Below are 14,809 nucleotides of genomic sequence, written 5' to 3' on the forward strand. Positions count from 1 at the left end.
CAATATGTCGCCTGCCGCGCGGCTCGGGTGTGTGCACACGGAGGTGCCCGGAGGAAGTTGGGAACCTGGTGCTACGTCTGTTATAGGCTCACCGCTGGCTGACGGCCGCAGTCTCTGGGCTGTTGTCCGCAGGTCTCTCCACCCGCTGGGGAGCCCACCAGCAGTCCCAAATGCAGGGGAGGGGAAACAGCAAATCCACCTACCCTTGCCTCTGGTCTCTGGGCTGCTCCGGTAGTCTCAGCCTCCAGTTCTCCTCCGCAGCCTCCTCCACCTACCCTTGCCTCTGGTCTCTGGGCTGCTCCGGTAGTCTCAGCCTCCAGTTCTCCTCCGCAGCCTCCTCCCGTGGAGTGTCCTGGGGTCTCAGGTACCCCTCCTTCCGGCCCTGGTCCGCTGTATGCTCGTCTTCTTGCTTCTTTCCTCTAATTTCTGCTAGAATCTGTCTTTTTGCAGAGACTCTCTGGCAGTGTTATTCGTCCGCCATCTTGCTCCCCCCTTCCCCCCCCCTCCAATTTTCTATTATACAAACCACCATAGGCAACAACAGCTTTGCCAGATATTGCTACTATCTAACACAGGTTACCACTTTCCCAGCCTTCTAGAGAAGCTTCCTCATTCCCAAAGGCATTTTATAAAACTTTTTACTAGACTGCATTATTCAGGAGAGCAAGAATTACACACTACATGTTTGCATGTCTCCCACAAAGCATAGTGTAGAACTTTGCGTATAAAATATTAAATGGTAACTTTTATAGTAATAGTAAGAATAATAGTATAGTAGCAATATATAGTAATATATTAATAGTTATATAGTATTGATAAAAATACTATTTTTTCTTCTAGAGAAAGGAAATATCTAAATGGTCACTGAGTTTATTTCTTTATTACACAGGTTGATATTTTTTCCATCAAAGCTGTGTCTCTTGGAAAATTGAAGAAAGTTCTAATTAGTCATGATGGGACAGGTCCAGGTAAGATTTAGTTTCATGGTAAGAAGCTTGTTTTACAAAAGTATGAGAAATAGTATGAATGGCAGGTGAAAGAAAAATGTACAGGTCATATAAAATTGAGATGAGAATATAATTCTTTTATAGTTAAGTGAAGTTTTGTCAGGTTAGGTTTATTACATGCCTTACAAAAGCACATGGTTTTATTATTATGAAGGAAATTTCCTAGGAAGACAAAAGCTTTAGTGTGTGTGTTGGGTGTGTCTGTATGTGTGTGTGTGTGTGTGTGTGTGTGTGTATGAGCTCCAGACCTCCAGGCAGTCTTCACAGTTGGATCTGACATGTGTCCATCCTGCAGATGTGTTTGCCCTGGTCCTGTGTGCCACAATCAGCACACCAGTGACTCAGACATCATCCTTGATCCTCCCTTCCCCTTGTCGAATTCTGTCTGCGATGACTATCATCTAAGTCCTGTCAATTTCACTTCATTAGTATCTTTTTTCACTGTTTCTCCTAGAGCTATTAAATTCAAACTTCAGTTTGTTTGGCTCTAGAACCTGGTATTCGTTACTGCTAAAATACAGCTATATATTTTAACTATATCATAGTACTGAAGCCATTTTATTACATTATTACTATATATTTTTTTTTATTTCTGCTAGATTTTGAGCTTTTTGAAGCTAGAAATTATGTATTATTCATCTTCATTCTCCCAGTGCCTCATACAGGCAATATAAATAGTTTAATTAGTAACCATTTATTGAATGAATGGATTTAAATCAGTGAAATGCTTTCCAATGAGCTCTTTAAAAGGAATGGGAAGAGCTTAAAATGGCCATGGCAAGAAAGAAGACTGCGTGTTTTCAACAGAAACCAAAGGGAAAGGAAGCAGAAAATGGAAGGTGACAGTGAACAGAAAGAACATAGACAGTTAAATGAGTTCAGGATCATATATAGGAATTGATTACAAAGAAGCAGGAATAAGAGTTTGAGGAAAGAATGACATAACGGACTGCCTTCTATGCAAGGTGTCTCTACAGAAGGATGTCACTGTAGAGAAGTGTCACTGTAGAGGGATGTCTCCATAGAGGGACCTCTTTGTAGAGGGCCATTGCTACAGAGGGTTGTGACTCTCGAGGGGTGTCACTGCAGAGAGTTGTCACTATAGAGGTGTGTCACTATAGAGGAGTGTTACCATAGGGTGGTTTTACTGCAGAAAGGTGCCACTGTAGGGTGCTGTGCCTTTTAGATTATTTCCATGATGGGTGGAGATTTCCTGCTTTTGCACCAGCCTCCTTTGCAAACAGTGCATGGATGTGCAGGATAGGTGATTACAGTCACAGTCTTACACTTTGGCAGGGCTCAGAGCAGGGCAGTCATCAGAAACCCAAGGCTTCACCAGGCTCTAGTGTTTAGAAATTACTCTGAGATACCTCTTGGTGATAGGGGTAGGAAACATTGTTATAACACCAACCCGTACCCTAAAATGCCCAAGTTGAGGTGCTGTAGGGACAGCAGCAGCCACAACAAAAGGGCAGTCACTGTCATAGGTAAAGGAGAGACAGGGCTTTGTTTGAAGGGGTTGGCTGGTTGTTTGACCCAGAGGATAAAAATGACAGAAGGAAAAATTAAAGGGACATTGTAATTTTAAATATGTTTTGGAGATAATTAACTCATATAGAAAAAGCTTTAATGGAGGGAGCAACAAACTTCCAAAATACTGAATTTTTTCAATGAAATATTTTTAACAAAAACCTGTGCAGGTACGGGAAAGACTTTAGTGAAATTCTCAAGGATTCTTTTTCTTCCCATTTTTACAAAGAAGCCATGGGAAACATTATTCTTTTAACATGGATACATTTGTGTCTATAGCTACCCCAAATATGCAGCAAAGTTTGTAAAATTTCAGAATATTTAAGAATTATCTGAGTATCTTAAAACAAATAAAATAAACACCTGGGCCCACAACCAGAGATTCCAAGAGGTACTGAGTGATTAGAAATATGTATGCTTGTTTGTTTATTTTTATTTCAGTATATTACAGGGGTACAAATCTTTAGGTTACATATATTGCCTTTGTCCCACCCAAGTCAGAGTTAGAAGAGTGTACATCCCCCAGATGGTGTGCACTGCACCGATTAGGTGTGAATAGACCCATCCCCTGCTCCCTCCCCACCCGCCCAACACCCGATGAATGTTACTACCATATGTGCACATAAGTGTTGATTAGTTAATACCAATTTGATGGTGAGTATGTGTGGTGCTTGTTTTTCCATTCTTGGGATACTTCACTTAGTAGAATGGGTTCCAGCTCTATCCGGGATTATACAAGAGGTGGTAGATCACCACTGTTTTCATTGCCTGAGTAGAACTCCATGGTACACATATACTACATTTTATTAATCCACTCATATATTGATGGGCACTTGGGTTGTTTCCACATTTTTTCAATTGTGAGTTGTGCTGCTGTAAACATTCAAGTGCAGATGTCTTTTTCCTAGAATGTCTTTTGTTTCTTTGGGTAGATGTCCAGTAATGGTATTTCTGGATCAAATGATAGTTTTACTTTTAGCTCTATGAAGCATCTCCATATTGCTTTCCACAGATGTTAGACTAGTTTGCAGTTCTACCAACAGTGTATGAGTGTTCCTATCTCTCTTCATCCATGCCAACATTTATTGTTTCGGGACTTTTTCATAAAAGCCATTCTCACTGGAGTTACAACCTGGTTTAGGTATCAGGGTGATGTTGGCTTCATAAAATGTGTTGTTGAGGATTCCTTCCTTCTCACTGCTGTGGAATAATTTCTTCAGGATAGGCAACAGTTCTTTGTAGGTCTGGTAAAATTCAGGTGTGAAACCATCTGGTCTGGGACTTTTCTCTCTAGGAAAGTTTTTCATTGCTGCTTGAATTTCGGTAGTTGATATTGGTCTGTTCAGGAATTCTATTTCTTCCTGACTGAGCCTAGGGAGGCTTTGTGTTTCTAAGAATCTGTCCATTTCCTCCACGTTTGTAAGTTTATATACATAGAGTTTTCCATAGTATTCATAGATGATATTTTCTATATACATGTTATCAGTTGTAATTTCTCCTTTTTCATTTCTGATTGAGCAAAAGATTCTTTGAACTAAATGATGAAGGAGGCACAAGTTATCAAAATCTGTGGGACACAGTTAAAGCAGTTCTGAGAGCAAAATTTATATTCATAAATGCCTACATCCAAAAAACAAAAAGATCACAAATCAACAATCTAATGAATCACCTCCAAGAACTGAAAAAGGATGAGCAAACCAACTCTAAACCCAGCAGAAGAAAAGAAATAATAAAAATCAAAACAGAACTAAATTAAATCACTAATAAAACAACTGTATGGAAGATTAATAAAACAAAAATTTGGTTCTTTTATGTTTGTTTCAAGATGAGCACTTTCAGGATCCTGATTGAATTTGCCGTCAGACTACTTTTCAACATGAGCATTATTTGCTGAGGCCTGCTGGGTGGCAGCACTTGCACAAGGTGCAGGGGGTCACTGTGCTCACAGGCAGGTCCAGTGGTGGCAGACACATGTGAAATAATTATATTAAATTAGGATAAAGTATGATAAATATTTGAAAGTGACCTTTAGAGGGGTATTGTGCCATTTGGCAAGGGGACCTGAGTCCAGAAGGACACTAGGACCAGTGATTCTGCCTTTATTTACTTCTACTATCCCCTCCCCTGAAGTATCCACACTGATAACCTTGTTTATTCTTGATTTTTAAAATCTTTGCTTTTAAAGAAAAAGTCTTTACTAATCACTTAGGCTTACTTGAAAATGCTCTGATAGTTTGCGTTTTGTAAAAATTGCGATGTGCTATATGACATCTTTTGTGACATGACCTTTTTCCACTCAAGATTCTTTCATATGTAGTGCAATAGATCATTTATTTTCACCACTATGGCATGTTCTATTGCATAATTACATATAATCAATCTATCCATCTCTTGTTAATGGACAGTTTTTTTGTTCTCAGTTTGACTATTACAAACAAACTTAAACAAACATTCTTGTTATGGCTCCTAGTGCACAGAAGCAAGAGTGCTTCTAGGGAGGTGATTCCCAACCAGAGGCAAATTCGCACCTCACCCCTTGCCCCAGGGACATTTTGCAATGTCTGGAGACTTTTTTTGGTTGTCACAACTGGCAAGGAGTGCCACCAGCAGCTAGTGGATAGAGTCCTGGGATGCTGCTGACTCTCCTACAGCACACAGCACAGCCCCACAGCAAAGAATTATTGGGCCCAAATGTCAACAGTCCTGAGGCTGAGAAAACTCTGTTCCAGGGTAAATCCAGAGAAGTCAATTGCTAGGCCGATGAGTGTGATCATATCTAGCTTTTATAGGATAAACTACTTGTTTCAAAAGTGATACTAAGTTTTACTCTTACCTATGATGTATAAGAATTTCTATCATGTCATATTCTCACCAACGCCTGGTACACTTAATTCTTACCTTTATTAAGTGGGTATAAACAGTATTCCATTGTGGCCTTAATTTGCATTACCCTGATTTTTAGGAAGAGTGAGAATTATTTGATCTCTTTATTGTCCATTGAATTTCCTCTTCTGTGGAAATACATGTTCTTGTCTATAATATTTAAAGGCAAAAAAGTGTTCAAAAATAGTTTTAAAAAGATAGAAGCTTATCTCACACTCAGGTACTAGCCACAGAGTGAATGGTTGTGATAGCTCTGCCCGGCTGACTGCCAGAGACCCAGGGTCCAACCATCTTGTGATTGTCCCATCACCTAAATCTCCTGCTCCTTTGTGTGGTCAGACCTAGTCACAGTACATGGAATAGAGGGAGAGTCTTTTAAGCAAGTGAGATGGAAACTGCACACAGGACTTCTGGCCACATTTCGTTACTAAGACATTAGTCATGTCTATGGCTGCGAAGACATCTGGGAAAAGTGGGCTCCAGCTCTGTAGAAATTCCAGAATGAGAGAGCATCTAGCAGAGACTGCCACAGCATCTTCTCCAGTTTGTGGTATATTTTGATGACTAAAATTCTTGATTTTAATGTAGTTGAATTTAACAATATGGTATTATTTTTGACAATCAGCACATTTTGTGTCTTGCTGAAGAAAGTCTTCTCTACCCCTAGGGTATTCCATATATATATATATATAAAATATATATTGAGGGAGATATATATTTTATATATTAATATATATGTATAATCATGTGCAACATAACAGTGTTTTAGTAGATAACGGGACACATGTAAGATGGTGGTTCCATAAGATTATGATGGAGCTGAAAAGTTTCTATCACCTAGTGACATCATAGCCATTGTAATGTTGTAGCACAATGCATTATCTTTTCTATGTTTAGATACACAGATATTTACCATTGTGTTACAACTGCCTACAGTATTCAGTATAATAACATGCTGCACACGTTTGTAGCTAAGAGCAATAGGCCATACCATATAACCTGGGTGTGTAGCCTGTGCCATCTAGGCTTGTGGAAGTACATGCTATGATGTTCATAAAACTACAAAATCACCTAACAGTGCATTTCTCAGTATGTATCCTGAGTATCGTTAAGTGATGTGTGACTGTAAGTTTCTATATTCACATACATATATTTTAAGTTTTGTTTTTTTAATTTTTTTAAATTTAAAATCCTACTGGCTAATACTTGCTTTTTGCATGCAAATATTGCCCAGCTGTCACTAGAAATATACCTCTTACTGCTCTCTAGGACTTGACCAACTTATTTCTAACTATGCTCCTGACATGCAATTCCTCCTCATACTTTCAGGCTGTTTAAAATCTAGTTCCTTAATGATACATCCACATCACACTGATTTCTTCCTCCACTGAATGTCTAGAGATTTAATGATGGTCCAAATCACTTAATTAAGCCAGCTCCTGCAGCAGTCTGTCCCTAACTGCCCTACCAAGTATGGCTTTTTTAATTTCAGCATATTATGGGGGTACAAATGTTAAGGTTATATATATTGCCCTTGCCCCCTCCTCCCCCTTGAGTCAGAACTTCAAGCATGACCATCCCCCAGACAGTGCACATGGCACTCATTATGTATATATATACCATCCCCTCCTTCCCTCTCTCATCTGCCCGACATCCGATAAATGTTATTCCTATATGTCCACTTAGGTCTTGATCAGTTAATACCAATTTGCTGGTGAGTACATATGTTGCTTGTTTCTCTATTCTTGAGATACTTCACTTAGTAGAATGGGTTCCTGCACTATCCAGGAAAATATACAGCCAAAGAAACTGTCACAAGAGCAAACAGACAACCTACGGAATAGGAGAAAATATTCGCATGCTACACATCCGATGAGGGGCTGATAATTAGTATATATTTAGAACTCAGGAAAATCAGCAAGAAAAAACCAAACAACCCTATCAAAAAGTGGGCGAGGGACATGAACAGAAACTTTTCAAGAGAAGACAGAATAATGGCCAACAAATATTTGAAAAAATGCTCAACATCTCTAATCATCAGGGAAATACAAATCAAAACTGCAATGAGATATCACTTATCTCCAGTAAGAATGGCCTTTATCAAAAAGTCCCCAAACAATAAATGCTGGCGTGGATGTGGAGAGATAGGAACACTCCTACACTGCTGGTGGGACTACAATCTAGTCTAACCCTTGTGGAAAGGAATACGGAGATACCTTAAAGCGATACAAGTAGATCTACAATTTGATCCAGCAATCCCATTACTGGGCACCTGCCCAAAAGAACAAAAGACACTTTATAAAAAAGACACCTGCACTTGAATGTTTATAGCAGCACGATTCACAATTGCAAAGTTATGGAAACAACCCAAGTGCCTATCAAAGCATGAGTGGATTAATAAAATGTGGTATATGTATACCATGGAGTACTATTCAGCTATAAGAAACAATGGTGATATAGGATCTCGTGTTTTTAAAATTTAAATATTTATTCCATCTGTAATTGCTGTTGAGTACAATATTAATACACTTTAATTTTTTTTCCATTTGGATAACCAGTTGTACCACCACATTTATCAACTATTCCATGTTTACCCGAGTGTTCTACAAAGTCATCTTTATTGTATACAGGCTACCCTTGCTTTGCAATGTTTCCATATCCACAAATTTCAGTTACAATGATTTAACTAAATAATGCAAGTCCCCTAAGAACATAGTTCAATTTCAGTTACCATGCTACAATGACTGTAATTGTATGAAATACAAACTTTGCTGACAGCTTTTGAGTCTGCAAATCACAACATGGATAATAGATGCCCATTCTGATCACTGACCAGTCACATCATTTGTTTCAAAATTTGTCTGCTAGTGTTGGGTCACTGTGGGTCTGTTGTTAGTTCACACACAGACAGAAAAGTGTTTAGTTGTGTTGCCTCCCTGTCTACCAGTGATGAACACTGTAGCAGTTCACGACAATACGTAATTAAAAGATGAAAGTGCATCAAAGAAATGAAAAGTGATAATGCCAGAAATGAAGTTCAAATCTAACACAAGTGGAGTTCTAGAAGAAATGTATGGCTGGGGATGTTGACACTGCCACCATTTGAGAGACTTTGGACACACAGAGGAACCTAGTGAAGGGAACTGATGCCGCAAATAAGGAAAAGTGGTCGTGCCTAAAAGGGTGAAGGTGTTAGTAAACACTTCCCATTAAAGGAACTCTAGGAATATTTTATGACATTGAAAGCACAAAGGGGATAAGATTTTGAAAGCTGATTCAAACTTAGAAAGGAATTTGATAATTTGCTAAGACATAGAAAAGAGCATAAATTATATGATGGGGAAAAAGAAGGCAGGCACCCTTCAAACTATTCCTAAGTTTTTTTAATTTTGCAAAGAAATAAAACCTTTAAATTTTTAATGTTTCTAGTGTTTTAAATTCAAAGTTTAGTGTTGCTATTTTTTTCATGTTTGTATACATTTTTTAAAATTTTTATTTATTTATTTATTTATTTCGGTATATTATGGGGGTACAGATTTTAAGGTTTCAATAAATGCCCGTTTCCCCCCTCCCCCCACAAGTCTGAGTCTCCATCATGACCATCCTCCAGATGGTGCACATCTCACTCATTATGTATGTATATACCCGCCCCCTCCCCCCTCCCACCTGCCCAATACCCTATTACTGTAGCACCTATGTAACCACTTAGGTGCTGTTCAGTTAATACCAATTTGCTGGTGAGTATATGTGGTGCTTGTTTTTCCATTCTTGGGAAACTTCACTTAATAGTATGGGGTCCAGCTCTAACCAGGAAAATATAAGATGTGCTATGTCTGTGTATACATTTTTAAGTCACAGTAAGACAGTTTTTGATGTTTTGCTTACAAGTAATCAAATAATCATAATTTTTCCACATTATCAAGATGGCTTGGCATGGTTTCAGGTCTCAGGCCTTTTTATGGTTTCACACCACTGTGCTGAACAAGGCTGCCTGTCAAGTTTGTATAAATGTGGTAGGTCAATTCTGAATTCTTTTTTCTGTTCCATAGTCAAATTCTCCAAGCCAGCACCAATTCCGTATTGCCTTAATTAGTACAGATTTACGATAAGTGTTGCTAACTGGTAGGGTGAATCCCTGCCCTTACTCTAGGTCCGAAGTGCTTGTGGTATACTTGGGCCTTTATCATCCACATAAATTTTATCATCAGCCTGTTATTGTTTTTTTTTTTTGTGAAATCCTATGGTGAACCTGATTTAATTACACTGAAGTTTTAGATTGGTTTGTGAGAAACTGATATCTCTACAATATCTTCCTTCTCATGAATATGGGGTAATTTTTCATTTGTTTATGCCTTCTTTGCTGTCACTCCTTAAGTTTGGATAATCTTTCTATAAATTATACATCAGTTTTTAGATTTACTTCTAGAATCTTAAATTTTTGTGGTGATTCAATATTGAAACTTTTATTGAATTAATTATGTTTTTTAACCCTTCCTTTTTGGCCAGTAGAATGCACTAGATTTATATATATTTGTTATACAATGTCATCATCGTTCTCATTTCTCTTAATTCTTCCATTTTTTGTAATTTATTTGTGGTTTTAATTTAGTAAGTCATATCAACTTTGAATAATGATAGTTGTTTCTTTTTTTCTAACACTTATCACTTCTATTCTTTCTTCCTTCTCCCCTTATTTCATTCCTTCCTTCTTCCCTCCTTCTCTCTCCCTTCTTTCCTCTCTTCTTTCCTTTCTTTCTTTTTTCTTTTTTTAATTGCACTGACAAGTGCATAAAACAATGATAACTCCTAAATTTTCACCATTAAGAATGATGACTGATTGTGACTTGCCATTCTTATTTAAATGTGTGAATCTTCTATAACTTAATATAATTGAAACACATTTATGTGAATTTGCTTCTTTCTTTCTCCTTGGTTCATGTGCTTTTAAATAATTATTTTTTAGAATTTTATAGAGAGTTTGTGTCCATAATAGGGAATCTTCTCTTTTCCTCTGCTTCTACTACTCTGAGGAATTAGGTTGCTCATTCATGCTTTCATTTCTCTGCTGGCATAATTTGGTACATATTTTTGTATCCAAATTACCTGACAAACATACTTAAAAAGGACCATTTGGAGAGTCTATGAATAAAATCACAATGCTAGTATATTTTATGCTGAAGAGTTAAAGTAATCTTCTTTGTCAATTTACACAGGTAATGGATGGTATCTTGAGAGTATTGTTGTTAAGTCTGAAGGGGAAGATAGCAGTCAAGAGGTGCTGTTTCCATGCAACAGGTATGCTGTTACTTTACACATCATTATGCAAAATTATGCACTCCTTTGTCCAATTCATTCCAGCTGTGTCATTCAGCATGCCTCCTCCCAGCCATTGGACATCATTCCCTCCTTAAAACCAGAGCTGAAGGCTTCTCTCCACAGGAAGCTGTTCCTTATCAGCACTAATTATTCTCTCTTTCTCTGTTATACCTAATATTTTTCTCTTCTGGAAAAGCATGCTGAAATGGAGTGAAAACTGGATTAGGACTTAGAAAATGGTTCCCATTTCTGTTTCTCAAATACTTGCTACGATCCTTGCTAGTTCTGCAAGCTCAGGTACTACTCTCAACTTCTGTGAGGCTCAGTGTCCTCATATGTAAGACATGAATGATACCTGTTCCTCCCAGTTCACTTGAGTCATTTAAGCCCAAATGGAGTTATGCATATGAACTATGAACTCTAATCCATTATACTAATGTGGTATAGATATGATATAATCAAGTTGCAAGAGGCGCTCTATAAGTCCTTGGCTATGTGGTCATAGGTAAATCACTTAAACTGATTCTCAGTTTTCAAAATTTTCTGATGAGTGATTAAATCTTCCCTATCTACTTTATAAAATTGTTATGAATAACAAATACACTTTAAGATAAATTACACAAAAATTAGAAATTATAAAATTAGTTTCCCTCCATTATTAATTAATCTATAGGATATGTAGACTCATCCAGTCATTGTACAAATGCTAATTGGCCACCTACCATATGAAGAAGTGGAGTAGACATTGGAGATCTAGCAATAAGGCAATCCAGTCTGTTCTCAAGAACCCATGGTCTTCCATGTGAGAACAAACGTTAGCGTCCTAAGGGCCATGACAGAGACTTATGTATGCTGTGAAGACCCAAAGGTCAAGGTGTCCATGAGATTACACATTCCTGGAATCTAGAGAACTCATGCAGTGTGTACATTAATTTATTCATCCATTCATTTATGCAAAAATATTGCATACATGATAGGTGTCAGGCACTATACCAAGTTCTATTATATTTTACATGAACAAAATTTGTAACACTTCTCTGATCTTCTGTTTCTTTTCTCAATACACACTCATTTAAAATGCATGTGAAGCATGGTAGTTATTGTCATTTTATAAACTTTAAGCTCTGAGGACAGACATTATATCTATTTTGTAAGCAATCTTATTAATTAGTGAGGAGTTCAAGGAGCAAAGACTGAAGTTTTTTAGAACTACATTTGAATTACAACATCATTACTGACTAGCTCTGGGAGCCTCAGTTTGTTCTCATGTAAAATGGCAGTAATGACACCTATTTTGTAGAGTTGTTTGAGATAATGTACATTAAACTATCTACAGAACTGTCTTGTGATTGTTAGCGGCTGGCTCCATGATGGTAAATGTTATTATCATAGAAGCAATTTTAGATTAAAAAATAAATCTTCGGATACAATACTATACACACAAATGAAGGGGGAAAACTTACCTTTATTCCTAGGACCTATGTCAAGGATTTAGAGCTCTCCAAATAATTGACTAACTTTTAGTTTTTAGAAAAATATGTATCTATAAAGTCCAATATGTTAGCCCTTAGCAACATATAGCTAATTAAATTTAAATTAATTAAAGTCAAATCAAATAAAAAGATTCAGTTATTTGGTTGTATTAACTACTCTTCAAATGCTCAATAGACACATATGGTTAATGACTACTATATTGGTCATCATATATATAATATTTGGTTCCATACCATGTCTAGATATTTGGTATCATATGAAGCTATGTTTAATTCAATATAGTTTTATTGCTCTGGATATGATAGTAACTATGAAATAAGGAAGGAATAAATAAAAGATTATTATTTTTCTAAATGCATCATATTTAACAAAATCAAAAGTTATCAAGAGCAGGTGATAATAGTCACATTCTTTTCAGAGCCAAAATTAATTTCACTGGCAAAGCAAAGAAGTGGAAGTCAAGATGGAGGTGACTTATTCCTACATTTTAGAATAATTACAAACTTTGGAAATTGGATTTATAGGAACAAAATTATGCAGGTGAAGATATTTAAGATGTTTTATTAGATTATACTATATTGTATAATTACAAACTGCACACAGGCTTATCATTGCACTGTTGTCATTAGTTTTACTGTAGCAGTAAAAGTTAACAGCTTTCATTGCTCGTTTTCCCTGAGGGCCCAAGGTCACATAAGTAAGAAAAGAAAAAAGCCTTCTTGCTATTCCATCAGACGTAGAAGAAACCATAGATAACATTCAGTCTTATGCTTTGACAGATGAGAAAATTGACCTAAAAAGATTAATGACATGCACAACTCATAGATGAGTGAGAGAGCAGGTCTCCTGGTCCCTTGGCACTGTGGAAAATTTTAATGTAGTATCTATCAATATGTTGTTTCTATTGTATCACCATGATTTTGTGACTTATCTTCTATGAAAGAGGTACCTGCATAAGATACTAAGTTTGTTAAAAAATGGTTTTGTCAGAAAATTCTATGTAGATTTTGGAGAGTTTAGAAGACACAGGTTTTACTGTCTTCCCCAGCAAAACATATCAACTGTTTAATCTCAAATCCCTTTCTATTAATAATTATGAGAAAAGAAAGGGTCTCTGAGAAAGAAGTCATTTATACCTTTATAGTGGAGTTTAAAAATAACCAAAACCTAGAGGGGTCTATGCTGTTGTGGACTGTCGGAGGTTTCCACCCCGTCCTGTGTATTGCTGGAGAGAAGGTCAGAAGGACATGCATCACGAGCATTTCTCGAACTCTTACCAAGGAACAGGCTTCATGATGAAACCAGAACCTCACACTGGAACGAATTTGATCCTCACAACAAACCTATGGCTAGACTCTGTGATACTTCTATTTTACAGACAAGAAGCCTTAGGCACAAGGAGAGTAATTTTCTTATCCAAACATAATTGGTAGAGTCAGGACTCAGATCCAAGTACGTCTGACTCTAGAACTGTACTGTCCCACAGGGGGGGCCACAAGCCACTTGTGTCTACTGTACTGGGGCTATTCTGAATTAAGATGTGCCATAAGTGTAAGACAAATACCAGTTTTCAAAAATGTAGAATAAAAAAGGAATGTAATGTAATTTTTATATTGATTACATGTTGAAATGATATTCCTTTGAATTTGTGGAAATGAAAAATACTAAAATTAATTTTACCTTTTTCTTGCTACTTCTTTACAATATGTGGTTTATGTTCTATTTCTCTTGAAGGGTGCTGCTCTAGAGTCTGAGGATTTAGCCAGTGTATACACCTCCTAGTCACATGGGCAGGAGAGAAATAACAGCCAACGTTAGGGAAAGTCCAAATGAGAAATGTTTCCAATTTAAGATATATTATAATGTTTGTGATGTTACCATAGGACTTTTCTAAAAGCCAAAATTTTAGAATGAACCAATATGACCTTGAAACTTGAGTATAGGATAAAGATTGGCTGAGGTTGGACTCCTAAAGGTAATTTGATGTGGCTTGCTTTTCAAAAATTTTTAAATGCTTTTTAAAAATGTAAGCTTCTCTCTGAAGGCTTCTTTAAATCCTTTTCATATTTTTTCCTTCTAAGTAATGTGTCTTCTTTTAATACTCTCTCATGTTAATTATCTTCCCTCTTCCCATGGCAGATGGTTAGACGAGTACCGAGATGATGGAAAGACTGAGTGTGAACTGCTACCAGAAGGCAGCCACAGTGCAGGAAAAACTGGATCAGTCACCTCCTGAAAGGGCCCACTTGGGGCCCTTGCTCCACTATGCTTCAAAAGTCTGATCGTGATGGTGCGTCTGCCCTTTGCTTGGACTGGAGCAAATGCCCGGGGAGGGTCAGTTTGTGCTGGGCACATTCAGTGCTTTTGAGAACTTCCAGTGTTGGGAGAATGCACTGGCAGCATCGGCCAACAACTGGCCAAGGTCGTCCTACAATACCTGGGGTGCACATACTGCTGCTCCCTTCGCCCCTCCTTGAACTCCTCCTCTTTCTCTTTTTCCTCTTCATCCTCCCCCTCTTGCTCCCTCTCCTCTAACTTCTCCTTTTTCTTTCAGAAAATCTCAACAACTACTATGTTTA

The 14,809-nt window shown here is 37.3% G+C and overlaps 1 protein-coding gene across 1 annotated transcript in view; it reads left to right on the top strand.

Moving 5' to 3' along the window:
- LOC105859457 (lipoxygenase homology domain-containing protein 1-like) overlaps positions 1–14,466 on the top strand; it is a 31,118-nt gene extending 16,652 nt beyond the window's left edge. Inside the window, exons 3-5 of the mRNA XM_076005347.1 lie at positions 890–968; positions 10,634–10,715; positions 14,370–14,466. Of these exons, the coding sequence (XP_075861462.1) occupies positions 890–968; positions 10,634–10,715; positions 14,370–14,466 (258 nt within the window). The remainder of the gene's footprint in view (positions 1–889; positions 969–10,633; positions 10,716–14,369) is intronic.
- Positions 14,467–14,809: the final 343 nt, after the last annotated feature.

Source organism: Microcebus murinus, chromosome 7, assembly GCF_040939455.1.
Source record: "Microcebus murinus isolate Inina chromosome 7, M.murinus_Inina_mat1.0, whole genome shotgun sequence".
Lineage (NCBI taxonomy): Eukaryota > Metazoa > Chordata > Mammalia > Primates > Cheirogaleidae > Microcebus > Microcebus murinus.